At 32.0% G+C, this 27,943-nt stretch overlaps 5 protein-coding genes across 5 annotated transcripts; 4 read left to right on the forward strand and 1 right to left on the reverse strand.

Annotated features, from left to right (window-relative positions):
* Positions 1–6,532: 6,532 nt before the first annotated feature.
* Positions 6,533–7,926, forward strand: LOC148192653 (uncharacterized). Its single transcript, XM_088099252.1, has 3 exons — positions 6,533–6,863; positions 7,205–7,670; positions 7,752–7,926. Exons 1-3 carry the CDS (start codon positions 6,533–6,535, stop codon positions 7,924–7,926), a joined length of 972 nt encoding a protein of 323 aa, XP_087955378.1.
* A 529-nt stretch (positions 7,927–8,455) lies between these two features.
* LOC148192654 (uncharacterized) lies at positions 8,456–9,214 on the forward strand. The gene is made up of 3 exons (XM_088098483.1): positions 8,456–8,713; positions 8,783–8,974; positions 9,050–9,214. Exons 1-3 carry the CDS (start codon positions 8,456–8,458, stop codon positions 9,212–9,214), a joined length of 615 nt encoding a protein of 204 aa, XP_087954609.1.
* A 1,350-nt stretch (positions 9,215–10,564) lies between these two features.
* LOC148192655 (uncharacterized) lies at positions 10,565–11,154 on the reverse strand. The gene is made up of 2 exons (XM_088098527.1): positions 10,795–11,154; positions 10,565–10,612 (listed from the first exon to the last, which is right to left on the reverse strand). Exons 1-2 carry the CDS (start codon positions 11,152–11,154, stop codon positions 10,565–10,567), a joined length of 408 nt encoding a protein of 135 aa, XP_087954653.1.
* A 1,738-nt stretch (positions 11,155–12,892) lies between these two features.
* LOC148192656 (uncharacterized) lies at positions 12,893–17,347 on the forward strand. The gene is made up of 3 exons (XM_088099786.1): positions 12,893–13,222; positions 13,849–13,908; positions 16,795–17,347. Exons 1-3 carry the CDS (start codon positions 12,977–12,979, stop codon positions 17,104–17,106), a joined length of 618 nt encoding a protein of 205 aa, XP_087955912.1. The 5' UTR covers positions 12,893–12,976; the 3' UTR covers positions 17,107–17,347.
* An 8,995-nt stretch (positions 17,348–26,342) lies between these two features.
* Positions 26,343–27,890, forward strand: LOC124835207 (serine acetyltransferase 1, chloroplastic-like). The gene has a single exon (XM_047310108.2). It carries the CDS (start codon positions 26,471–26,473, stop codon positions 27,650–27,652), a length of 1,182 nt encoding a protein of 393 aa, XP_047166064.1. The 5' UTR covers positions 26,343–26,470; the 3' UTR covers positions 27,653–27,890.
* Positions 27,891–27,943: the final 53 nt, after the last annotated feature.

Raw genomic sequence — 27,943 nt, forward strand, 5'->3', positions numbered from 1 at the left:
TTATATAAGTTACATAATCGATTAAACAGAAATAAAGGTCTAATCCATTATGCTAATAACCTAATTTGTTTGGTTAGTTGAAAGAAGCAGTATTAAGCTTAACTCTCAATATAATCAATTATATAAGTGACATAATTGATTAAAATAGAAAGAAAGACAATCGATTACATTATAAACCTAATCGATTAAATTATGAGAAAATCTGATTTTCTATATATATCAGACTTGAGACCTTACTCTTTAACGTTTTAATTGGCATATATTAGTATTCTCTTTGAGTTTTGAGTACGTGTTTTCTCAAGAAGTGTTCTCGGAGGTTTTGAAGTTTCATTGGTGATCAAGCAATCAAGAAATCATTCAAGTCACATTGGACTTCATATGTTCTGATATTTCTACACTAGTTGAGCGTAATATAATCAAGTTATTATTCAATTGATGTGAGGTACTTGTGTTGGGTAGGCCAGGTTAGAGATTGAGTGTAGCATCTCTCGTGTTGATTGAGAGTGAGCGTATCATTTCTTGTATTGATGTTTTCATATTTGAGAGTGGTGAGGATAGCAATTGAGGGTATCATTGTATTCTTAAACTCAAATATTGAATTAATGGATTACCCCTCAACTAAGGTTGTTGAGGGAAGACTAGATGTCGGCTTGTGAATAGTTGAACTAGTATAAATCTTGTGTGTTTTAGTCTTTCTTTCATCTTTCTTTACTTGGTTGATTCAAACATTTTTTATCATTGATTTCAAGATTCAAGATCTTTCAAAAATTTTAAAATTCAATTCACCCCTCCCCCCTCTTGGTTTGAGATATAAGGCTACTTTTCTAACAATGATAAAGACAAAATGAGCTAGTGCACTTATAATTAAAATAATTTAGTGGTCATTTACATACTTGAATGCATTATTTTGGACTTGAATGACCATATACTCGAATATTGATTTGATGTGTACATATTAATATTTGTCCCACGACAGAATTTATTCAATTTCAATGGGTTAAAATATATATTCACATGCAATTAAGACCTTTTTTTTGCAAATTTATCACATGACAATGTATTAATATTTTAATTATAATTTTTTTGTTTTATTAAATCATTAAGATATTACTATTTCATTAAAATAAAATTGTTACGTGATTGCTCGTTGAAAGAATTCTATATTATATATGTTGTGACAAATGAACAACAACGAGTCTATCATAATAGAGTTTGTTCTATATTACTTTAATCATGTCATTGTTCTTCTTTCATTGGTTTTCTTGTATTTTGTTTTGTACAATTCCTTCAAATCTGGTAAAGGAAAGAAGAAAAAGACTCCCAAAGTTGTAGGTGCATGATCAATACTTGGTCACCTTCATTGCAAAGTGGTCAAAGAGGACACATGTAAAAAAAGTTCCTTTTGTATCATTGGATTGGACCAAACCAACAAATGCAAGAAAGCAAGTATTGCTTATTCCTGCAAATCAAAAGTAATTGAATCTATCATAGCCATTCTATACACGAAAAGGAAACAATGTTTCATACTGAGCTTTCCCATTTGTCACAATACAAGAATACAAACTCATCATTGTACCCCATTAAGTAAAGAAATGTCTCTCTCATCTCGAGTTATGAACATGGTAGAATTCGAAGAAGCCTCTTAAAGAAGTGATGAGTCACTATTTTGTACTATTCACTTAGCTTTCTGCTCCGAATTGTGTCAGTGAATTGTGTTTAATTCTTAATTATGGTCTCATTTTCAATATTTGGGCTTAATTAGACTATTAATTCTTATTTTAATTAATTTGAATTATTTAGGCTTAATTATTCCAATTATTATTTATAGGACAATTTTGGAAACATATTTTGGAACAACAAGGGTATGGCCACGCCGATAATTGTGTCTAATTTCATTTTGTAATTTTAATTATTTTAGTTTTGGGGTCAAACTTTATGACTTTGGACCTAATTTTAGGTTAATTTTAGGAGAAACCCATACTAAGGGAATTTTTGTAATTTGGGGTCTATAAACCCCAAAATGAGATTTCACTTTGGCTTTCCCCCTCATTTTCACGTTTTGGCTTCTTAGGTTTTGGGTCTCCATTGATGTGTTTTCTCTTTTCCCCCCTTGGGGGTTTAGGTTTGTTTTCATCTTCTCTATTTTGTATTGAATCTAGTTGTAATTGGAATTTGAATTTCGTTTCCTATTGTTGTCTTGCATTTACGTTTGTTGTTCTTCAATTTTAGTTTTTCCCCAAATGGAATTTCGTTTCTGCACTTGCTTTCACTCTCGTTTTCCCATTTCGTTTTCTAATTTGAAAGGTGTTTTTGTTTCCATTTTGAAATATAACTATGCTCCACAATAGCGTTTTAGTTTCTGTTGTTACTCGGTCTGATGCATTCCATTTCGTTTTGTTGTTTGGGTTGCGTTTCTAGTGTTCCTTTTGTTGTTTTAATATTGTTCGGCTTTGAACCGTTCGGTCACTAATAGAACCATTCGGCTTGTTGTTCATTTTCATTCAGTCGTGTTTTGATTTTGCATGTTTTCCTGTTGCTGCATTTACTGTAATATCGTTCGGTTTGCTAATAATATCGTTCAGTCTCCAACACACTTCGCTGTTAGAAACCGTTCGACTTGTTCTTGTTAATTTTACTAACGTGTTGTAGTTTCTGCATTTTGATTAGCATTCTGATGTGTAATACCGTTCGGCTCTTTTGTGTATTAACTCGTTTAGCTTTCCATTCTCATTTTCATTCGCTTGTTGTCTTCATACCATTCGGCTTTTACTTACTTGTACAATTCAACATCTTAATCTTCCTGCATTTCTCCTCTTCTCACACTTGCCTTAAACCATTCGGTCTCAAACACAGTTCATTGTTAGTACCGTTCGGCCTAGCTAATAACACTGTTTGGCTTTAATGTTTTCCACATTTACTTCAATGTTTTCAATTCTGTTTGGTTGTGTTAATTTCGTTTTAATGTTAGCTTAAGTGTGTTTGGCTGGTCATTAGTGATTTTGCATTGTTTCCTTGATATTTCTGGACTGTACTTGTGTTTCTACTGCTCTAACTTGGCATTCTATTAAATCTGATTGTGTTCTTGCAATGAGTATACGCTTAGTTGATAAATCAGTATGGAACATAATGGATGGAATAGGTGTGTTGCTTTCGCTTAGTTCGCGATTATGATAGCATGATTGGTCTTCGCTTAGTTGATTAATTCATGTTGGATTAGAGGTTAGAGTAGTTTATTCATGAGACTTATGCACCTTAATTGTCATTCTGCTGCTCTGATTTGGCTCAATATTCAATATGTTTTGTACTTGAGATTGGATATACGCTTAGTTTCCTAATTGGTGTTTAATCTTTGCTTATTTGATTGGGTTGTATGGTACAAAATTGATTAGATTTGTGCATTGCATTCGCTTAGTTTGCAATTTTGAAGACCAGAATACCCTTCACTTAGTTGGGTAATTTGTGTTGGATTTGGGTTAGAGTAATGGGTAATCGTTATTAATCTGTGATTGGAAGCATGTAATTGAGCTAGTGACCAACTGCTTTAAATCTGTGTTGCACTCCATTCTAGTTTTAATTTAGTTCATCTACGTTCACAAACTCTTCACCAAACACCCTCACCAAGTGTTCGACCTATTGACTGAACCACATTTGGTCCTTGAGAGACGACCTAGGAGTCACTTCCTAGTATTATATTGCACTTAGTTGAGCATTAAATTTGATTCGGGTACAGCCTCGATCAGGAAGACAAAGCTTCGATGAAGTCCACTATAATGATAACTTACAAATTGATCGACCTTATACTCAGTATAAGAAGAAACTTAAGCAAAAAAGTGTGACGTATGAGTGATATTCTCAAGTAGATTGTCTGTGTCATGGCTAAGAATGTGAAATCTTTCTTAGAATTTCTATGAGAAAATTTGTAAAAAGGGTCTAAAGAAAACTCTGGCTATGAACGAAAAGGTTATTAAACTTTCAATAATATTTTCCTCTAGAAAACTTTCATGCACCATGCAGTTTGTAATTTTGGTGGTCTCAGTATCCACTTATACCATCATTCATTAGAAGCACAAAGCTTCACCAAAATCAACCTCACAGAAAAAGAGAATTATTTGTTACTAACATTTGGCAAGACAACACTTCGACACAACAAGAATGATCACCAACTTGATCTAAACTTCATACATGAAATATAAAAAGAGGTAGTAAAGCAAAAATTTGCATGACAGTACATGTGAGTACATGAACGAGCTTGAGCTTGGAGAAGTGAGAAGAGATAAGCTTGAAGATAGCCCCTTATTCCATTATACTATTCCAACAAGGACTTTGCAACTCCTGCCATCAATTAAAGACAATGAGCAATACCTTTGAGTAGAGATAACAATATCACACAGAAAGAACTTAGAAGAGATCATTTTTAACATTGTAAGTATATAACTCATTGTTAAGTTTTATACATAGTAATTACAAAAGGAAACAAAAATCTCTAATTAAAAAAGGAAAGCATAACCAATGTTTTTTTTTTATGATATACACATGGTTATCTATTGATAAATTGAGAAGTAATTCTTTAATTATGGAATATATAATTGTATGTATTTTCTATTACAATAATATTAATACAATGACATTAATCTCTTTGGTCTGTTTAAGAATTTTTCTTCTTCATTCAATTTAAAAAAGCATTTTAAGTTATATAATGTGTCATATTAATTGAATTATGTATTTTTTTTCTTATTTGTATTATTTTGTTCACTTATTTTTACTCTTATCATTATCTTTGTTTTTTTTTACTTGCTTGAATAATGTCCTCCTATTTTCCTTCTTTCCTAATTATAAATACTTTTTTTCTATTAATTTGAATAATTTCTTATATGTATGTCAAATTTAAAATTGAAATTATATATGTAGTTAACTAGTATTGGTTGTGAATATAATACTATAATTAGTATGTGAAATGTAAGGCGTTGAATTGAAATTACATATGTATTTAATTAATATTGGTCTTAACAAATATAAATATGTAAGTACATGTTATTTATGTGATGAATTGGTTTTCACTAATTTAGGATCAATTTTAAATTATAAGAAGATATTGGAGCTAACTTTAATTTTAAATCGTAAATCTGGTAGTCTACATTTTTCTTTCTCGTTAAAAAGCTGTATTTTTTTTTTACTTCACAATCCAAATATTCAAGGATGTTGCTCCCTCCACCACCACACCTTTCTCCCTCCACCTCCCCTTTACTATTTTGCCCCTCAGTAAAATTTTATTTTTACGGTTATTATTTTTTAATTTTATCCCAACATAACCTATTTCATTGATAACCTATATAGTTCCTTCATGAGTAAAATATTTTCCTTTCATTTTAACATTATACTTATTTGTTTCTCTGGTGAGATACTACAAGTTGCAAAGGTCGGTGCTGGTGGAAAGAATTATCAAACAATCTTCCTCTTGTGATGGTATAGTGTTGCTCTCGTGGTGCAGTGCGTGAATTGGTGCAGTGCATTTGTGGTGCAGAACGTTTGTGGTAAAGCGCGCTTGTGGTGCTTCCTCTCCAGGTGCGTAGTCCAATAATGCTTCGCATAACACCTGAAAACCTAAAATGAAAACGAAGCCTTAACGGATGACATCCTTCAACGGATGTCAACATCCGTTTAAGGCAAAACGGATGTCGACATCCGTTCTGCCTTAAACGGATGTTGACATCCGTTGAAGGATGTCATCCGTTAAGGCTTCGTTTTCATTTTAGGTTTGTTTGATTATTTTATTAGATATTTTAATATTTTGATTTATTATTTTTGAATATATTTTTAATATATTTTAATAATGTATATTTATATTAGTTTATATTTAAATTTTTAATCTTGGATATTATATATAAGTAGTTTTTAAACGTAATAATTTTGTAAAATATATATTTTTTATACATGATTTTTGTATCTTTAATTCTTTAACAATTTTATAATTATATAAAAAAATTACTTATTACTTTATTTATATCAAATATATAATTTAATATGTTAATATTTTTATATTTGTTTGATTAATTATTAATTATGTTAATAAGGCTCATTATAATTTTGTAGGTGATTATTATATATTTATATTAGTTTATATTTAAATTTTTAATTTTGGATGTTATATATAATTAGTTTTTAAACGTAATAATTTTGTAAAATATATATTTTTTATACATGATTTTTGTATCTTTAATTCTTTAACAATTTTATAATTATATAAAAAATTACTTATTACTTTATTTATATCAAATATATAATTTAATTATGTTAATATTTTTATATTTGTTTGATTAATTATTAATTATGTTAATAAGGCTCATTATAATTTTGTAGGTGATTATTATTTAAAATGGATGAATATCTTCATATGGATTCTCAAATTGGTTGTAGTTTGAAATCTGATTTGTCTTCATCAATTAGCAAAGTTGTAGAGAGGGATTTAACAAATAAATTTACAACAAATGAAATATTTCGTTCACGGGAGCACTTAATTCAATGGGTAAGAGGGATGGCTTATGATTTAGGATTTGTCGTGGTAATAGTAAGATCTGACATAGCTACTGGTGTACGGGGAAGAAAAACGTTCGTCATACTTGGATGTGAAAGAGGGGAAAAATATAGGAAATACAAAGTTGATGCAGTGGCTAGTGTATACGGCACTCGTAAATGTGAATGTCCGTTTAGATTAAAGGGTAAACCATGTTCAGATGGGGCCGGATGGGTGTTGAAGGTGATGTGTGGACATCACAACCATGAGTTGGCTGAAACTTTAGTTGGTCACCCTTATGCTGGCAGGTTAAATACGAGTGAGAAGTCATTACTGGTTGATATGACAAAGAGTAAAGTTAGACCTGCAAATATTTTATTAACACTCAAACAAAATAATGATCGAAATGTCACAACGATTAAATAAATCTACAACGCAAGGCATGCGTATAAACGATCATTAAGAGGGTCCAGAACTGAACTACAACAACTTATGATGTTGTTGGATCGGGATAAGTACATTCACTGGAGTAGGTGTGCTGATGATTCAAGGTTGTTACTGACTTGTTTTGGACACATCCTGATGCGGTCAAATTGTTAAACTCATTTAATGTTGTATTTATGATGGATTCCACATATAAAACAAATAGATATAGACTTTCGTTGCTTGAGATTGTGGGTATGACGTCTACAGGGTTAACCTTCTCAGCAGCATTTGCTTTCTTGTCTACTGAAAGGCAGAGTAATTTCACATGGGCTTTGGAAAAGCTGAAAGGTTTATTTTTAACATCTGAGGGTGGTCCTAAAGTCATTGTCACTGACCGAGACTTGGCTTTGATGAATGCCATAGCAAATGTATTCCCTGAGTCATATCAGATGTTATGTCGGTTCCACATCCTTAAAAATGTTAAAGCTAAATGCAAAATGTTAGTTCATTCTACTGAGGTTTGGGAAGTGTTGATGGATGCATGGGAAAATGTGATGGATTGTGATGATGAAAGCTTGTTTGCTGAGTATGTGAATGGTTTTCAATACGCAAGCAGTTCATGGCCTTTGTTCTTTGAATATGTGAATCAGACTTGGATTATTCCGTACAGCACATACTTTGTAAAGTTCTGGACGAACAAAGTAATGCATTTAGGGAACACAACCACAAATAGGTATGTTGTAATGTTATTTTATTTATTTGTTTTGTAGATAAATATTTATTTGTACTTGTTGAAGGTTTTTTTTTGTTTCAGGGCTGAATCTGCTCATTGGAGCCTGAAGAAAGTTCTGGGCAATAGTATGGGTGATTTATGTTCTTGTTGGGATAATATTCATAACGTCATTATACTACAACACAACAAGATTAAGGCGTCATTTGAAAGTAGTTTGTTGCTCAGGAGTGACCATTTTAAAGGCTATAGGATATAGAGAACTTATTGGGCGTGTGTCTCGATATGCATTGGATCTCATTGCTAAGGAATTGAAAATAGTGCAGCAGATAGGATTGGACTCCTCAAAGTGTGGATGCGTATTGAGACGTACATTTGGTGTCCCATGTGCATGTGAATTAGCACGATATGATCCTAGGATGATCCCTATAGGTGAATTTCATATCATGTGGCGAAGATTGCATTTCTCAAATGTTGAATTAAATGAAACTAAGCCTCAGTTATCCATTAAAGATGAGTTGAAACAAGTAGAAGAACGATTCAATGAGGTTGACATTGGCGGTAAAGTCACCATCAAGCAGAAGTTACTTGAGATTGTTTGTCCTACATTGACATCAATGGTCCCTCCATTACATAAAGTCAAGACAAAGGGTGCACAAAAAAGTAAAGTTAAACGAAGTGAAAGGTCTACTACGCGGGATCCATCATATTTTGAGTATGTGGACGCCTTTCATTCAACCATAGAATCTTCATCTGTGAGAAGTAAATTACAATCAAAGCCAAAAGCAATGAAGAAAAGGATAGACCAGTTTCATTCTACTACTCACCCCTTCATTGTGGACGTTGTTGATGTTGTGGCTGATGGTCATTGTGGGTATAGATGCATTGCTGCGTTGTTGGGACTCGGAGAAGATTCATGGCCCGTTGTCAGGAATGAGTTGTACAAAGAACTCAGTGCATGGCGTGATGAATATGCAAGCCTAGTAGGAGGCTATGATAGACTAGAAGAACTGAGGAACTCTTTGTTGGTGCAATCAATGTCAGCGGTAAGTGTTTCCCGTTTTATGTAGTTTCTTTATTACATTTTTTTTTCTAACAACTTTTATTCATAACAGGCTAACATGAGCAAGTGGATGACATTACCAGACATTGGTTATGCAATTGCTAACCGATATAACGTTATCTTAGTGTGTTTGTCATACTCTCAAAATTATACTATCTTCTCACTACGTTCCACACCACCTTCTGATATCGCTCAACATCGCTTAATTTGTATAGGACATGTTCATGGATGTCATTTTGTGCAGGTAAGTGCATTTTGTTATGATTTCATTTTAAAATTACTTATCACTCAATTAATTATTGTAATTTTTATACTGCAGGTTAAGCTACAAGAAGGTTGTCCGTTGCCCATGGTGAATATCATGTCCTCAACCCACTGTTATCCTGAGGCACGAGCGTGGTCATCTATTTATACTAGTAGGATGCACGCATTTGAACAGTTGATGGACATAACAACATCTTATGTTGACTTAGGTGATTCATGATATTTATATTATGTATGAAGATATGTAAAAAATACACTATTATATTTTGTTATTTAAGTACTTATTGTCATCTATTTATATTAGTTGTTGTTAATTAAGTTATTATTTTTTTCCACTTAAACATATAAATATTTGATCATCTATATAACCAATATAAAAGAACATGTAACTCAAAATGAAAACATTGAAATTATAAGAAATTATAAATGTCTATTACAGATAAAAAGAAAATATGATGTCAAATAATACATAATGAGAAAAAGGAAATATAAAGTCCTATCAATTAGACGTCGACCGTCTACCACGCACATGCCTCTGCCCTCTCCTAGTTGGGGAATATTCGTCGATGCCCTCATTAGCAATCTGAAGCAGGTCCACTGACACCTGATGTGCAATAGTACCCTCGGTAACATGACGACACGATATCAAGGACTGTAACATTCTCGCCATTCGCCTCAATCTAGCCTGCATTATAATTATATCAAACAACTAAATAAACAAGGTGATCAAAATTTAATAATATAAGCAATGAAAAATAACATACCAGAATACATACAGATGCCGAAGAATGACCGAATGCCCCGATGCCCCTCATACGGATGCCATACAACTCCACTGTGTGTCAGCGCATCCAATTGTGACCGAATCTCTGCGAGAGTGGAACTCTGCCTAGGGCTCTGCCACCTCATGGCACGTGGTGTGGTATCATCGTAAGAAGTCACCAACCGCCTCCTCCCCATTTCAGGGAAATGTTCGTATATCCAACTCTAAAAAAAAAATTATTCAATTAAATTTCATCCATCTTCGAACATGGAAATAAATACATGAAATAAATGTCAAAGTTATAACTGTACCTGAAATAGAGTCAAATATCTAGCCATCTGCTTCGTGGAGGCGAGACTCGCATCCCCGAGCTGGTTGTACAAATAGGCGAGTGTAGCAACACCCCAGGCATATCTGCCACACGCGTGTACGTCTCTAAATAACAATAAGTAAGACACGCGTATAGAACTGGCACTCTTATTTGCAAAAATCGTGCATCCTACTAGATGCAACAAATATGCTCTAGCAGCATAGTCCCATGCTGTGCTCACACCTCTGAACATATATCTCTCTAAGCCAGCTGAGTCTGACTTTCGGACCACGTGCGTCCTCCATCTCAGCACCTCTGTGGCCACCATCAACGTCGAGCAGTTGCACAAGGGCTGTACGAGCCTCCTCAAACTCCAACTCCTCCAAATCACACATTTGTCCATCACGGGCAGGTGAAGTAATGTCGAGACGTCATCAAGAGTAATCGACATCTCCCCTATAGGGAGATGGAAACTACTGGTCTCAAATGCCACCTCTCTATGAATCCGAGGAGTAACCCCTTATCGACGTAATCATAACAAATCCCTGTAAAGGCATCAAACTGGAATTCAACACAATGTGTTGAATTCCCTCGTGGCATGGTCCTAACTTATTTTACTTTTTTTCCGTGCGAGATCAACTTCAGTGTGTCCCCTCGATCCTACACATCAATATTTAATAAATTTCTATTAAAAAAATAATAAAATAAATTTTATTTTTGCACTCACCCGACCTTGTGAAATAGCATAAGCTACATGCTCAACATAGTGTGTCAGCAATGAACCATCACGTGGACCTCCAGGAAATCCACCAACATCCTCTTGTATGTCATGAACATCTGCATGCTCCTCCTCATCGTCATCGTTGTTAGGGGCCTCAAATGCATTCTCCTCACCACGAGTCTCATACGCCTCATATGTTTGTTCCTCAACGGCCCGCTCCTCATCTATGGGGTCATCCTGGATAGGACCTGCACGACTTCTACGAGCAGAAACGGTAGGTCTTCTCCGAGCTTCGCCCTGCGACGAACTCTCTCCTCGAGAACTCTCACCTTGAGAACTAAAAGATGCACCACATGTTCTTGCCATTTCTAACAATAATTTGTTTGTTTAATTTCAAAAATTAAAAAAATTATTATTTTAAATATCATTAATAAATTATAAAATTACAATTCAGAATAAATTAAACTAATAATAATTAATTTATTAACTACAACAAAAATTAAATAAAAGAAACAATTAGCTAATTAATTAAAAAAATATATTTAAATAATTTTCATTTAATTATTATTAAATTAAATATTATTACAATACAAATTTACTATAAATAAATTAAATACAAATACAAATTTTACTAATATTAAATACAATTAAATTAATAATATTTATTTCAAGAAATAAAAATAATTTAAATATATAAAAGTTTACGTATCTAATTCAAAAACTTAATCAATTCATTTAGAACTATAAATAGAAAAATTTATAAATTATTCAAATAATAATATAAAAGGTTAAAGAAAATCTAAAATAACTATATATATCAAATAACTATATTTAAAAAAATTAACAAAAAATATATCAAATATATATTCTAATTATAATAATTTTACAAATAATTAAAATATTTTAAAAAAAAACAGCATCCCGAGAGCCAAAACGGATGTGGGATGTCCGATTGCCCTTCAACGGATATCCCACATCTGTCGACGGAAGTCGGACATCCGTCGAAGGCAAACGGATGTCCCACATCCGTTTTGGCTTTTCGTCGACACTGTTCAAACTCGCGGCAGATAAACGGAGAATGGAGAACGGAGAACAAACCTGGACGGCGTAGATCCGCGCTCCTCCACGCCAGATGAACGGCCTCCTCCACACGGCTGCTCCACACCAAACGGTCCTCCAAAATGAAGCAGAAAAAAATGGAAGAAGAGAAGTGAAATGGAGAGAACAGAAATGGAGAGAACAGAGAACGGTTGCAGTCTAATGGAAGACGGAAGAGAGATTCTTCAACGAAAATGGAAGATGGAAAGCAGGGTGAAAGGAGTAAAGTAGAAAAGTTAAGTTTTAAATGAATTTAAATATTAAAACAGTAAAAGTAAAAAATTTTAATACAAGGATATAATTGGAATTAAAGAAAATTGGGGAGGTGGAGGGAGAAAGACATGGAGGTGGAGGGAGTAACACCCCAATATTTATGTTAGTAGTGTTTAAAACAACATCTTTTAATAAAAACTCAATTAAAATTCTTTGACTTTATAAAAACTCAAAATTTAATTATATCATTCTTTTATTATTATTTTTCATATCAAGGTACATAAACAATGTGATAATGCAATTGAGAAAATCAAACAACAAATACTTGATTAAAAAATATAAAATTCTGAGTATTTAATATAAATTTTTAATAAAAGCTTAAACTAAAATTATCTTAATTTATAAGAAATTTAAATCTTATTTAAGCCTTTGTTTAATGCTAGTAAGTAGATTTTGTACACTAGTTTGTTTTTTTAACTTCTACTCAACATTTAGCATCCATAAAATTCTTTAGTCAAACTCACATTTTAAAATAAGCATTCCAAAATAGAAGTTAAATAAATAAATAGAACTGGTTTGACGAAAATCATGCATTCATATATGTTCCAAATGATTAATAGTGTTTTTCCTTCTTCAATTAAATATTTCTTTCACATTTAAAACTTGGAAATGAAAAATATAAATGGGCCATATTCGTAAAAGGTTGTATTCAAAGCCCATTATTTAATGGGCTTTCGGGCTGTGATCCAGAATAAAAACAATCAGAAAAGAAAATAAATTGTGGATAATTCTGTGGGATGTGTCCGAATACAACCTTCAACAGAGCTTGACACGAGTTCGTTCATTCAGAGTGAGATAGAATTGTTGAAGAGCTTCAATGGCGGTTTCTTCTCTCTCTGTTACTCCTCTTTCTCTCTCCAATTCTTCTCCCTCTCTATCTTCCAAGCTAAAGTCTCCATCTTTGTGCCTTTTCTCGGGTAACTCCTTGAGGATCACATGCCCCAAGCCTCTGCAGTCATCAACTGTGGTTCATGTTGCTCCGGAAGTGTTGGATTCTTCCCCTGATCCCTTGGACCCACCTCCAGAAACCCTTGATGATGACTCTGAACCCACCACTTATCAGGTTTGTGGGTGTGTGGTTTGGTATTTCTTTATTGGGTGATTTATTACTAGGAGTTTTTCAATTGCTTGATTAATTGTGTTTCTAGAATGCACTAATTCAGCTTTTGTTATTTATCTGTAAAGCAATGTTCATTGTGTTTATTGATAATTTAAGATTTGGGGAGATAAGATGAAATGAATAATGAACTTTACGACAACGTTATTGTTTTTGTCTTATGCAATGTCATAACTTGTTTGCTTGGAGATTTAGGAAGTACAATGGCACTGGGTTTAATGTTATTATGGTTTAGCTTGTGTAGTAGTTTTCCTTACACATGTTGAGTAGTGCGGAAGGAAAACGAGGGAGGAAAGTTTGTTTAAATTTAAGAGAAAATGGGTGGGGAAAAATTTGAATATTTTTTTGTTCAAGTTGATTATTGTTCTCCCCTTGATTTCCACTTTCCCTTTAACTGAACAAAGGAAACTACATTGTTATCTGTTTCATTTCTGCTGTAATGTCTTTTCTCCCATTCAAACAACATATCATTAATGTTTTGAGCTCATTAGTGAAGTGGGGGGTGGGCGGTTAGATGTTAGGTGGCATGGTGCAGTTGGTATCCTTGTTAATGCAATATTTTGGTGTTTTAGGTTGGTGACTTGGGGACTCCGAGCACTTCGGCAATTAGCATTGGCGCTGATGCAGATGCAGTATGTTGTTCAATTCCTCAATTCCAGTTGCTATTTAATATTTGTTTCATTTCGGGGGTTTTCTTTATCTTGTACATGTAAGGCTCAAATTTCAAGTGAACTATATCCAGTAAAAATCGTTGAAGAATCATAATAAGAAATGATTGGACATTTTAATTTGTGAATAGTGTTTGGTAAATCAGGTAAGAGGTTAAATGAGTTGTATTTGATGGTAGCCAATAAGTCAGGAGTGAATATTTGACTCCTCATAGTCATATGGCATAGTTCCCTGACGATGTGACATGACTCTCAATATTATTGTTGACCAGTTATGCTTGTACTAGACAATTTTTAAGTTATAATTTTGGCTGAAATATGTTTCATGAATATATTTGAAAGGTTATTAAAATCACATGATTGCACTTTCCGTAATTTGAATTGCATAATTTGATTCAATTCAGCAACGTAGCAATTTATATCATGTGATGAATCACTTATTGCTTTGAATCGTGTGATAATACATAAATTGGTGGGGTTCTGTATCCCAGGATGAATCATGTCTTAGCATCTTTTGATATTTTTAACTTTGTTGCTTTTTATTTTTTACCAATTCTCATCAGAGAAACTGAAACCTATAAAGATATAAATTATTACATAAAAGTGAAACAAAGGAGTTTTTCTTAATGCACTCTTTTTTATTATTACATTCTTCTTCTGATATAGTGGCTTCATAAGGTCATTCACTTGCTCTAAACTCCTATTTGGCTTTCAAGTTCTGTTTTCATCACCTAGAAAGAGAGACTTCATACAGCCATTCTCATACTCCATTCAATTTATTTAGCTATATCATTGCCTCTTCTTTTTTCTTTCAAAACATAGTCTTCGTGCAATCACTTACTTTGCCCTAAGGCTAAAAGAAAGGACAAAATGGTGTTTCCTGAGAGCATATTATGTTCTTTAAATAAATTACACAAATTATAATTATCATTTTATAGAAAGTGGATTTTGAGTTTAACTTAACTTCACAAAATCAGTTTATTAGATGAGATTTGCACTCTCTTATATATAATGATTTAGTCATAATATTAGTCAATATGAGATTTCCAACATATTCAATATCCACAAACAATGTGGAGTAGTTCATGTAGGATGAACTATCAGTTTGCAGGAACTCAAAGAATCAACACTGTGGAGTTTCGATTATGAATTTTTGGCTTGTGTGCTCTAGTACCATTACAATTTACTTGTCCATTGTGATGTATGCAGTTTTTTAACGTTTTAAGTGTCGATGAATCACGTGTACATTCTAAATTGAGAAAAAAGTTACTATTTACGTTTCAAAAACCAAGTATCTCTGTATAGTTCATGGTTTGACAGCTATGACGATGAATATATGAATCCATTTCGTATTCCATGATGCTTGATGGCCTATTAGTGCTGTATCCCTCACCCCTAATTTATCAAAATGGGCCTTGCTCTGCATGATATAGAGGCCCCAACAACTTTAGCTCGAAAAAATAGCAATCAAATTCATAGAGGGCCTGGTAACTATTGGGAAGTTCCATTTTGCCTATCTCAGTGGGTTGTAACTAGTATATATGTTAGACAACTTCCTTTAATGTCTGCTGGTTTTAAGATTTAATCTTACAGTAGTGTCCTTAGACTACAGTCCTAGGAAGTTGTCCAACTGGTGCAAATGTTTCTTTCTTGAAGAATGTGGCTAAACGTGGTCTCTGATATCTTGTTTGTCAAATACTGGATTTTCTCTTCAAATTTGTTTTACTTTGTTTGGTTGGACAGTTGGTTGTTGAATGTAGAGAAAGGTAAAGGCAATATTAGAACCTGTTAGGCACTCCTATATGGATATGGAAAAAGAGGGTTTTACAATGGCTATTAAAAATTTGTATTGGTAGCAGCTAATGTAGAAAGAATTGTGTTAGAGGCCCTGTGGAATATATATACAGAAAGAAGTAAATGAGTGAGGTTGGCAATCATTTGGGGTAATCTTGGGATGGCTGTTGCCAATGTTCAAAAATTGCCTCTCTGATTGGTTGTTTCATTCTTAATTCCTATACTTTGTACCTGTTGTTCTAATATGAGCGCTGTTCCCTGAGTAAATTCTCTATTTGTGTCCACAGTAGATTCAGTTACCATCAAAATCACTCTTATCAACTATCTGTTTTGAACTGTTTTAGTTGTCAAAATGAGGTATTATGATTTCTTATTTCATGATATTGTAATCATGAATTTTTATAATAAAAAAAAAATTAAGCTCTCACTCAGCATGTTGTTCTACTGCATTTTAACATCATGAAACATACTTTGTGATTCTTTACTGTGTACTTTGTGATTCTTTACTGTGATCACTTTGATAATATTTATAGTTGAGTATTATGGAAATAGATGGTCGCAGCATTGGAAACTAATATTCTCGAATCACTGTTCTTGAGGATGTGTTCAGAAATCTTCCAAAGTTTATAAATAGTTTAATTCTGTACTACACATTTCATGTAGTAAAAACCTAAACTTTTTTACTTTTCGAGATAAGTAATGTAGCATAGGCTGCTAATAACAGTTAGATTATTAATATTTGCTATGATATTTTCTTGTTCTTCATGGATGAGAGGGTTTTTATATGGCAATTCTATTATTTTGGGCTTTCAATTAATGTTGAACTAAGCATGCTGTTAGCTTATTTTTCATTAGTTCCTTTGTGAAATTATCTGTAAGTTCAGTTGAAAGGTGCAAAAGCAACTCAATGGTATGAGATTTTGAGTATTAAACCATTGATTTGTTTTTCTTTACTCTAACCAGAAATTAGAATAAACATTTCATCAGATGCCTTTCTTTTTTTATGTACTCATAAAATTAAATCCTCTTATAATATTGTTTTGTTACTATTCTTAGATGGCACCAAAGCAGAAGATTAGAATCAAGCTTAGATCTTACTGGGTGCCCTTGATTGAGGATTCCTGCAAGCAGATATTAGATGCAGCAAGGACTACCAATGCAAAAACGATGGGACCTGTGCCATTGCCAACCAAGAGGCGAGTCTACTGTGTTCTTAAATCCCCTCACGTACACAAGGATGCTCGGTTTCATTTCGAGATCAGAACTCACCAGCGTCTCATTGATATACTGTATCCTACTGCTCAAACAATAGATTCACTTATGCAACTAGATCTTCCTGCTGGTGTTGATGTTGAGGTCAAGCTCTAGAGAGATTTTCTTCTTAGGTTGTTAACTATCTTGAATTTGAGGGAAGGTCAACTTGTTATCAATAGCCAAATACATTAGTCGATACCATGTATTTCGCTGCCTGAACTTTACTTGTGTGGACGATGCAAAATATTTCACCTTCTGTCTTCAACAAGGTTTTCATTTAGTCTATCCCTGAGTTCCTGTTATTGCACAGATATGTGTATATCATATTCAATGTTATGTAATTCTTATGTCACAATGTTTTATTTTTCCCGTTATGTTATGCTTAAGAATTTCTTTTGATTGATTTCAAAATTGAATAAGATGCCGTCCTTGTAGTTTTAATTAAGGGAAGGAATTGTTGAGGGTGTGTTTGATTCGAGAGACCCTTTTCTTGTTAACTATTTTCACAAATAATTAAGCAAATGTTTTTCTGTTTTCATTTTATTTCATGTTTACTAATAGTAGTTCACAATAAATGGTAAAAAATAACAAAAGGGTGTTAGTGCTTACTTTTCAAATGTTTGAAAATGGAAACAAAGTAAAGTTAAGTGGGAGCTTCTATTTGTTGGGTTTATTTGACTTCCCTTTGTTCCTCTCCTCTTTTACATATTGCCAAACATGTTTAAAACTAGTGAAGATTATTCTATCACATTAAATTGAAGAAATAAGAATTATACACTGAAAATAATGTCAGATATGAAGGTGCAGCTCTATCTGACATTTTTTTTAGTTTATATCCATTGCAGTGTCAGAAGTGTTTTAAAATTTTATGCTGATCGAGAATATGCACTGAAAATATGTCAATTCTGAACATATTTCAACTCAGTAGCATCTGTTTTTTTTGTTCATCGTGGAGGGATTCTTTTGTTCATTGTGGAGTGAACTCGGAGATTGTTGTTATGGAAGTCTTCAAATGAGGAAGTTGGCATATATGGCTCAACCATCTTTATATGTTGAATATGAATCCTTAGTTAATTTATGTGGAATTGGCCCTCGTCCACTTGAAAATCTAGTTGCTAACGAAAGTGCTTTTGGATATTTGTTTACAATACAATATGAAAAGTGCTTTTGTTGATATTTATTATTTTATTTATTTAATTTGCTTTATCTTTTAGTTTCTTACCTTTTTTTTATACATTCTCAAATATTCTTTCTTGTGGAGGTGTGAAACCAATGTCAACCATAACAATCATACATCTCTTAGTTTTGTTCTTTTTGTTGAATGGAACAGGGATATTGATTTCAAAAACACTTTGAACACTTCAAGCTTTCGATTTTAAAAGTATTCGTCCTTTTTCGGGATACTCCAATGCTAAGTCAGCCAAGTGCATTAGTTAACAACAAATATGATCATTAATAAACATCATTAATATTTCTCATAAAATGTATTATTTATAGTATTGTTCATTGGCTCTTATGTGCATTAGTCTAGGTCATGTGGCTTAATTACATGTTAATATCGAATTATTATAGTTGATTGTGGATAATACAATTAGTACAATATCATTTTAATCGAACAGATAGAAATTAAATACATGTCAACTTAGTAGACTGACATATATTCTGTTAAAACAATTCTAGTTGAGTATGAGAATAACTTAATCATATGCAATATAATATCATTTTTCAAAAGAACTTCATGACTGATCAAGTCAAACATCCCATTCATAATTTTGTTTTTATTATTTTTACCAACATTCACAAAAATTTAGTATTTTCTTTTATATCTTTATTATATGTTGTCTTACTACTTTTCTTACAATAGGAGAAATTTATGATATGACCATGTTGCTAAATGTCGTTGAATCTAAATTACTATCTTAATATAGATTGATACATTACAATACTTGCAAGAGGAAAAAAAATAAAAAATAACTAATTTAGCTTGAATTAGTCATGGATTTGATCTAGTTTGACATTGACTTGACTTGATTTATATTGATCTTTGTCATTCACAAAATTTTGATTCAACTTGAATCAGAGTTGATTAAAAGTGACTTAAGTATGGTCTAATCTAGCTTGACTTGGTATGATCCAACTTAAGACTAAGCTTATATTGAAATAACTTTTTTTTACCTAACCTGACTTATGTCTAACTTTCTCTAGCCTGACTTTAGTGTTGTTCAATTGGACTTGTTTTTTTGTACAACTTAATATTAGAAAACTTGAATCTAACTTTACTTAACCATACTTAAATCTGACTCCATGCACCTTATTTAAACTTATCCAACCAAAATTGAAATGATCTAGACATATTTTAATTTTAAATTTTTAAAATCTAAAATATTATGTATTCTATATTGAATTCAAATCTACTTAATTGAAGTTTACTCAATATTCAAAAATATAAATTTGGATTTGTGGTAAAATTATTTAAATAAACTTAAAATAATATAAATTTAAACAATTTTATTCTGAATTTAAGAATTTATATTTTTTTTATCACCCTTAAAAAAATATAATTAGAAGGATTTGTTTTTTTAAAAAAAAAGACTTTTTTTCTATGCCATTTACTATTAGAAGAAGGTCCGGTAAGGACCATTGCCTACTATGAATGGTCAATCTAGTGTGACATCTAGTAATTATTCTAAGATAAATATTTCTAGTAACAAAAGAATAAGAACTCATAATCTGATTGAACATTGTTCGAATCAGCTGAATGTAGTAATCGTTCTAATGGGTATTGAGCAGATAAGTTCACTACCCTATTCCATACTTCGTAAAACTGCAATTTAGTTTCTGAATAAATTAAACAGTCACTCTCAAAAACATTTTGAGGAACAATGATGAAGTATGAATCATTTGATTGGTGAATACATTATTACACGTATCCCTATGCTTATCTACGTCATTTCTAGTTCTACGGAACCGCTTCATGAATTAGAAGCAAAAACACCATATTAGGTATTCTTATAGGGAATTTAAGTAGATCAAGTTGATGAAGTGGTATTCAAATCACAGTTATAAGAATTTTGACAAGAGAATGCTTGTCTGGGATCACATCTATGTGACATATTTAGTAAAACATTTTAAGGGTAGCCGGAGATTTATTCCAGAATAGGGAGTGAACCAAATCCTTAAAGTTCGATTGTGTGGCTACCAAATTGCTATGTTCTCTTGAGTGTGCAACTTGCTAGATTAGCATCTTCAATAATTCAGACTGACTTTCATGGCTAGATATGAGATATGGTGATAAAGAAGTCTCAATTTGTCTTATCTATTGCTAGGCCTGTCTCATAAAAGCCCTCTGTCCTTGTGCCTAACCTTACCACTTAAATGGCTAAATTGAATTTGTCCCTTAAAAAAAAGAGATTTATGTCTCCAACCTATTATTGCATATGATGTATGCTCCGTTTTACAACAATTTTATCACAATATTTTCTTTAAATTTGTCTTTAATTTCAATTTTTTATCCATGTTTATTAAAAAGAAGACTTTAAATTTTATTTTATTTTACAAAACTGATTTGTAAGATGAAATTTATATCTAGGTATTATAAACTCGTTTTATTTTTATTTTACTTTTATTTGATGTGAAATCTTTAACACATCTTCACGTAGAAACATATATACCTCTAACATCTTTAATTAATGTGGAATTTTAACACACTCTCTTCATGTCAAGACATATACATATTGAACGTGAGACTATATATTAACGAATGATCAAATAGTAAGTGGAAGAATAAATCTAACAAACATCAAATCATGACTCTTATACCATGTTAAGAAGTGATCTATAAGTCTAATTCAAACCTTACAAAACTGGTTTATGAGATAAGGTTTGCATTTACATACATACTATCAGCTTGTTTTATCTCTAGTCGATATAAGATTTTCAATAATATGAAATTATTAAAGTAAAAAAGTTGAATACTCTCGTAAATTTATTGTTTTAAATTTTTTAGTTAGAGGTAATGTTAATTCTTTATTTACAAGTTAGGTTTTTATTTTATTGATGTTGTTTCTGTCTTATTTAGAGATTTTTCCCAAAAGAACTATCAGATTCAAATTTTGCAATTTATATATTTAGGGTTAAATCCCTTTAGTTGTGCCTATTTATGTAGGTAATTTGAATACTAAATAGTGGTAATTTGAATCAAGTGGGCCCCTGTCGTTAAATTAGGTTAACGGGTAACGGGGTTAAGTTTTTGATGACCTGACACCTTCACAGAGGTTTATACGTGGAATTTCATAACATTAAACATTTTAAAATTATGGTTTGGTGGTTGAATTTCTGAGTTTTGCTATGTGCAGGTTTCTTGGAGGTGGTTCTTGAGGAAGATGATTCGAACAGCGGCGAATTGTTATGGCTGCTGACGGCAGCGATTTGCGAAAAAGTCGCTATTGGAGGTTTGTTGCGTTTTGCGATTCTTGCGAGAGAACAGAATTTGCTCGCGATTTGACCTTGCCTCTCTAGTCTACGGTTAGGCTTCGAAAATGGTAGAGGAGGAGACGTTGATGGCGGCCTGAAGGAGATTCGCCGGGGTGAAGAAGGGGTTGGTCGCAGTGGCCACGGCGTCGCGATGAGATGCCCCGAGAAACACTAAGACGAACTTGGGACAGTTGGGGAGAAGGATCATGATGACCTTGCCCTGTCATGCCCAATCTGTGGAGGCGTGGTCTGGCAAATTTTGGAAGCAGTAGGCGTGGAGGGGAAGGTGTTTGGGGATGTATATATAAGGAAGCTTGGACTTGAAAATGAAGTCCTTCCCCTGTTTTGTTTCAATGGCCATTCCCTGAATTACACCAACCTAGGAAAAACAAGACACAAAATTTGTGTTTGGCTAAGATAAGAGGAACTCGGAGTTTGATTGGTTCTATGTGATCTGAGGTGTTTGTCTATTGTTTTTCTAGAGGGGAATTTTTGTGAAGAGTTGTGACATTTGGCAATGTCCTCTATTGATAATGATCACAGGTCTTCTCCACAAATTTCTTCCTTTGTCTGCTCTATATATCGTCTCAGGCAGGAACATGTTCATTCTTTGGAAGAGAATCACATATCCAGTACCAGGGATTCAGAGCTTGGATCATTCCAAAAACAGGTTACTGATTGTTTTGAGGACCTGTTTAGGGCCGGTGATGATGAATTGCTCTCAATTGATTGGATACAAAAGCTCTTGAATGCTTTTATCTGTTGCCATGAGGAATTCAGGGCTATTATGTTGAACAATAAAGAGCAACTCTCGAATTCCCCTCTAGACCGATCAATATCTGAAAATTCTTTGAGAGGTTGGTAAAGGATGAGTTTTTATGGTGGTGATAGTTTATGTATTTCTTCTCTTTCACCTATCTTATTATAGAAGATAGCTTTACTGGAAAAAAAAATTATTCTGAACCAAACGAACCATTACTTATTTCATAGGTGTCGGAGGACAGGGAAATGTTTACAGGGTTGACTTCCTTTCAGGTGAGGTCTATGAGATGAGAGATGTCCTGTTCTTGTTCAGATTTTAGAAACTCTATTTTTCAAATTTTTTTTAAATGCCACTTATAAAGGTCTCAGAATGTCACGTTTAAAAAACAACTTCCAATCTCAGCAAAAATTTAACTTCGTTAAGCCATTTAACGGCAGGGGTCTAATTGATTCAAATTAACATTATTTAGGACTCAATTGAAGATTTTAGAAAAACGGAAATCAAATTGAAAAAAACCTACATAAATAATAAATATGGACAACTAAAGGGTTTAATCTATATTTAGCCAAAAAGTAAAAAAAAAAAATCATTTTTGGATATAATGTGCAAGCTTTCTCAATTAAAGAAGTACTTTAACATAATATGAAACATAAATTTGGTTAAAACAAAAGCATCTGATTTGGATGTTTTCTTACGAGTAAGAAAAAATTACATCTATAAATACTTTTGCTTGCAAAGATATTCTTACACTGCTCAATTGCAATGTGCTGAAAGCATTGTATTCAGATTCTTTTTATGCTGAAAAATACTACTTAATCTAATTGGAGATTATAAAATTTTGTTCTAAAAAATTATTTTGGTCCTCCACTTCTGTTAAAGTTTCACCAATGATCTTATGTGAAATCACTGTAGAGTGTATTGTGGTTCAGGTTTTATTATCATAATATAACTGTTTGAGATAATGTTTTGTTTCATTCTTGTTAGAAAAGTTGATATGTGCCTGTCCTTTAAAAATTATGCGCTCTTTTTAGTTTTCTTTTGTAGTTGAAATATTTCAAACTTGGCATATTTCAGAAGCATATACCTCTGCAGTGGTCCACTTTAAGCATAAAACAAAAGACAGAGAATCTAAGAAAAATGTTTTGTTTCTTTATTATAGGTAATTCCAAAGCTTTAACAGAAAACACAGGGATGCTCACTGTTTTCGAATATTTTCAGTAATTCTCTGTTACAAATTTCACTCAAAGTATAAATACACACAAATTACTATTGCATTACAAGTTCTGTATTATAAAGATAGAAGAAAATAGTTTCAATTTAAATATATAGGACAGAATAATATAAATCAATTTATTAAACTCAAGAAAGCAAAATACTATAAGTTTTCAAAAGCTATAGAATAAGACATAACTTAAATACACTTGACTATGTTGTGCAATTTAGCAATTTAATTAATTAAAATTAATTGTGTTAAGTTTTTTTATTAATAAAATTTGATTCCATCCTTTACAACTCATAGCTATTGAATAAGAGAGAATCTCATGAGACCAAAATGATTAAATGATAACAATATAACTATTATTTTATTTTTTTATCAACTAAATATTTATTTTTTAAATATTAAATCATTTAGATACTAAATAGTACAATCTGTCTTTCAAAAATGGTATTTTAAAAAAAATTATTTTTTTAAATTATAAATATTTACAAGAGTAATTCAAAAGTCATGATTCAATTGAGCAAGTTTTAATCTACCTGATCAAGAATACAAAGTGTTACATTGAATTTAATAAAAAATACATAAATTTAACTTAATTCAACTTAAAGTTATATTATTCAATTGAGTGATGAATGATTGAGATTACTAATTTGTTAAAATAATTTAAAAAAAGAAAAGATTTGAAAAGAGAGGTGGATAAAGTAGAATACTTGTGACGTAATGGATTACATAAGAAAGTCAAAGGATCTTTGAACTTCGACGGCGGCTGTTATTTACAACTCACTTTTCATTCCATTTGTTAATTATTATATTTTTTATTTTATGTGATGCCAAAAGTCATTTTCAATGTTATTTTCAAATGTTTTAGTCACTTATTTAGTTAAAAATATTGAAAGTATCAAAGTTTTTTTACATTTGCTATTCAATTATAAAATCTAAAGTATGTAGAAATTTTTTATTTGTTTTTAAAAAAATTAAATTGTATAGAAATTGATTTTACTTTATAAAATAATAAAATGTTTATTTTCTATTTATTTATATAAGTATTTCTGAAGAAATTTTATTTGAATAGGTGAAGAATTTTTATTATATACCGATTTTAGATAGGCAGCTAGAATAATTTGGCTCTAGTTAAGTGTGCAAAACTTTTATCTCACAATATTTTAAAATTAAAGTATTTTAATTAGAAATAGTTTAAAATGTATTTACATGATATTGTATGCTAATTCAAATTAATATAAAGTAAATATCTCGATCTCTTAAAATATAGTTAATCATTTTTAAAATAGTTATTTTATTACTTATGTTAAAAAAAATTATTAAAAACGAATAGAAATTAAACTCTTTTTGATATATTAGTTCTTTTTTTTTTTTATTCATCCATTTCAAAATTTAAGACATAAATTAAGAGTTATAATTAAAATCTTCATTTACATATTATACTTAACATATTCCTTTTCAAATTGAAAAAGTGGATAGATATTCAATAATTAAATAAAAACAATGACTAAAAAGCTCAATTATCTTGTTCTATAGTATATGATTACAGTTAACAAATAAAATTAAAAACCACATATTATAATATATATATATATATATATATATATATATATATAATATAAAATATATTAATTAAGTTCATAATCAACTAAACTAAAAGTTGAACAGTTAGCACATTAGGATATAACGTCACTTCATATAGTGAATTATAATAAATTTTACTATAGCTCACATTTTATTAAACTGCACAGTTTATATAAATTTTGAAATGGTTTAGAACTTTTATTTTCTTTATTCTTTATCAACATCTTAATTCATTAAAAATGATTACATAGATATAAATTTAGGTAAAAATGTAATAAGCTTCTCCACAATTTTTTTTGTCTCTTTTCTGTATATAAATGATATTATATTAAATACTTTTAATTATTTAAGATAAAAAATAGTTTAAAAAAGTTAGAAATATTTTTTAAAATAAAACTAAAAAGTGATAATATACGAGAAAAATTAAGAAAAACTATTTTGAAATAAAAATATTAATTTTGACTATAAAATGTTATTACTAGAATGTGTACAAAACTTGATTGGATTCACAATATCCAAAGAGATATGAATACAGTAGAGTGTCCTATGAAAAAAATTCATGATTTCGATATCGTTATACTATTCGGTGCGAAGCTGCACATCGAACACGTAAACGCAATCCTTCACGAGATGGCATCGAAACAAGGATCATGCATCCACTTTACACTTTTTTTTATTTTATTTTTTTCTTTTTAAATTGCTAAAGTCTCAATTTGCATCATGTTTGTCTCCATGAATAAGGAAATGATAGTAGTTTCTTTTAATCTTTTGATGAATTTTTAAATTTTGGTATTATGTTATTTTATTAAATTTGGTATGAACATAGTATCTCATGGTATGTAGTAATCATATTATTATCAATTTTGACTAAAGAAGTTATATTTGAAGAAAAATAAATTAGAAGCATTTAAAGTATTATTAATATTTTTCTGACTAAAATATTAACATTATTATCAATTTTTTTTGTTATTTACTTTAGAGTTTTCTTAAGACCAGAGTCAAGAGTCAAGAGTCAAGAATCTAAACTTTATATGAAAATTAGATATTAAAATATATTTAAAATTATCTTATAATTTCATCCATGTTTTTCTCTATAAAAGTTAATTACAGTAGAATAGGAAAGAAAGAGAGATTAAATATAAAAAATAAAATAAAACTAGATTAAAAAACAATAGCTGGTAGGAGCACGAAAACAAATATAAAATACAAATTTAAAAATGGAATGGAGTGTAAAAGTATATAACTTTATATTTTTGTGAGATGTGGCCTCCTTAAGACCAGGACCAGCCCTGCCTTTCCCAACACGAATCACAGTCATTCACTCATCAATCTTTCATATTTTCATCAACAAACCCACCACTCAAACAAAGAAGAAAATTTTATTTTCCCTATCTACTATTTTTAATTATTATCTTTTCCTGTAAATTTTCCTATTTTCCATGAATGTTCTGGTTCTAGGGCGCTTTTACACTTCTCCATTATATAAGACTTCCCCTCTCACTCCCTCCCAAATCCAATTCTCACCCATTTTCCTTCATCCCTTAAAGCTTCAACCTTTGCAGGCAATTCACCTCTTCTCTCTCCACATGGCCACTTGCGTGGACGCCCCAACCCCTCTTTCTCGCAAGCCAAACGCCCCCAATCCCGATGACCATTCTTTCAATTACGTCAAATTCTGCCGACCCACTTTATCCGATCGTGTCCCCTGCTTACCCATTTGCAAGAATCGGGAGATGACCTTCTCACGTGTGGAGGACTTGGACACACGTGTGGAGGGTGGTGTTGGTGTTCTTGAGTTCGAGGTTCTTGATCTTTGGTTGAAGATTCAGGAGGAGGCGAGGTCCGATGTGGATCAAGAACCTATTTTGTCTAGTTACTATTTCAGTTCCATTTTGTCTCACAAATCATTAGAGAGTGCCTTGGCCAACCAACTCTCTACCAATTTGAGCAGTTTGAGCCTTCCAAGCAGCACCCTCTTTGATCTTTTCTTGGGTGTTCTGATTGATGATGGTGGAGATGACATCATAGGTGCTGTGAAAGATGATTTAGTTGCTGTTAAAGAGAGAGACCCTGCATGCATTAGTTATGTGCATTGTTTGTTAAATTTCAAAGGGTTTCTTGCATGCCAGGCTCACAGGATTGGTCACAAATTGTGGCTTCAAGGGAGGAAGGTTCTGGCCCTGTTGATTCAGAATAGGGTGTCTGAGGTTTTTGCTGTGGATATTCACCCTGGTGCACAAATTGGACGTGGAATTTTGTTGGATCATGCTACTGGGCTTGTGGTGGGGGAGACTGCAACTATTGGTAATAACGTCTCAATTTTGCATAATGTGACTTTGGGAGGAACTGGTAAGTCAAGTGGCGATAGACACCCTAAGATTGGCGATGGAGTGTTGATAGGTGCAGGGACTTGTATTTTGGGAAATATTAAGATTGGTGATGGGGCTAAGATTGGTGCTGGTTCTGTGGTGTTGAAGGATGTTCCAGCAAGGACTACTGCTGTTGGAAACCCTGCTAGGTTGATTGGAGGGAAGGACAACCCTATTAAATTGGATAAGATGCCTAGTTTTACCATGGATCATACTTCATACATCTCTGAGTGGTCTGATTATGTTATTTAGGGTCGTAATTAATTGTCTGACACGATCTAGAGTTATGCTTAGGTTTAATTGCCATGGCTGAGGGGACTTGGTTGTTGCGCGTGAGAGAATCCAAGTTCTCCAGCTGACAACAGGTGTCCTTTTAATCCTTGTGTTAGGTTCTAAAAATAGTTAAATGTAGGGCTTTGTTGTTGTAAGTTTCCATCATCACCAATCCTCTGTGTAAAATTTATGAATATGGATTTCGCATGTTTTTACATTTCTGTTCTGTCATTGCCTTCTGTTTAGCTTTGGTGAGGATTACATTGATTA

Source organism: Vigna umbellata, chromosome 9 (assembly GCF_029865625.1).
Source record: "Vigna umbellata cultivar VRB3 chromosome 9, Vumbellata_1.0, whole genome shotgun sequence".
In the NCBI taxonomy this organism is placed as follows: domain Eukaryota; kingdom Viridiplantae; phylum Streptophyta; class Magnoliopsida; order Fabales; family Fabaceae; genus Vigna; species Vigna umbellata.

Excerpts from the sequence above, each read along its gene's own strand:
- LOC148192653 (XM_088099252.1), top strand. The coding sequence starts at position 6,533 with ATGGCTTATGATTTAGGATTTGTCGTGGTAATAGTAAGATCTGACATA. Across the intron at positions 6,864-7,204 it reads ACTGGTTGATATGACAAAGA|GGTTAACCTTCTCAGCAGCA; the intron begins GTAAAGTTAGAC and ends TGACGTCTACAG. Across the intron at positions 7,671-7,751 it reads GGGAACACAACCACAAATAG|GGCTGAATCTGCTCATTGGA; the intron begins GTATGTTGTAAT and ends TTTTTGTTTCAG.
- LOC148192654 (XM_088098483.1), top strand. The coding sequence starts at position 8,456 with ATGAAGAAAAGGATAGACCAGTTTCATTCTACTACTCACCCCTTCATT. Across the intron at positions 8,714-8,782 it reads TGGTGCAATCAATGTCAGCG|GCTAACATGAGCAAGTGGAT; the intron begins GTAAGTGTTTCC and ends TATTCATAACAG. Across the intron at positions 8,975-9,049 it reads ATGGATGTCATTTTGTGCAG|GTTAAGCTACAAGAAGGTTG; the intron begins GTAAGTGCATTT and ends TTTATACTGCAG.
- LOC148192655 (XM_088098527.1), bottom strand. The coding sequence starts at position 11,154 with ATGGCAAGAACATGTGGTGCATCTTTTAGTTCTCAAGGTGAGAGTTCT. Across the intron at positions 10,613-10,794 it reads ATGCTATTTCACAAGGTCGG|GGATTTGTTATGATTACGTC; the intron begins GTGAGTGCAAAA and ends ATGCCTTTACAG.
- LOC148192656 (XM_088099786.1), top strand. The coding sequence starts at position 12,977 with ATGGCGGTTTCTTCTCTCTCTGTTACTCCTCTTTCTCTCTCCAATTCT. Across the intron at positions 13,223-13,848 it reads CTGAACCCACCACTTATCAG|GTTGGTGACTTGGGGACTCC; the intron begins GTTTGTGGGTGT and ends TTGGTGTTTTAG. Across the intron at positions 13,909-16,794 it reads TTGGCGCTGATGCAGATGCA|ATGGCACCAAAGCAGAAGAT; the intron begins GTATGTTGTTCA and ends TACTATTCTTAG.
- LOC124835207 (XM_047310108.2), top strand. The coding sequence starts at position 26,471 with ATGAATGTTCTGGTTCTAGGGCGCTTTTACACTTCTCCATTATATAAG.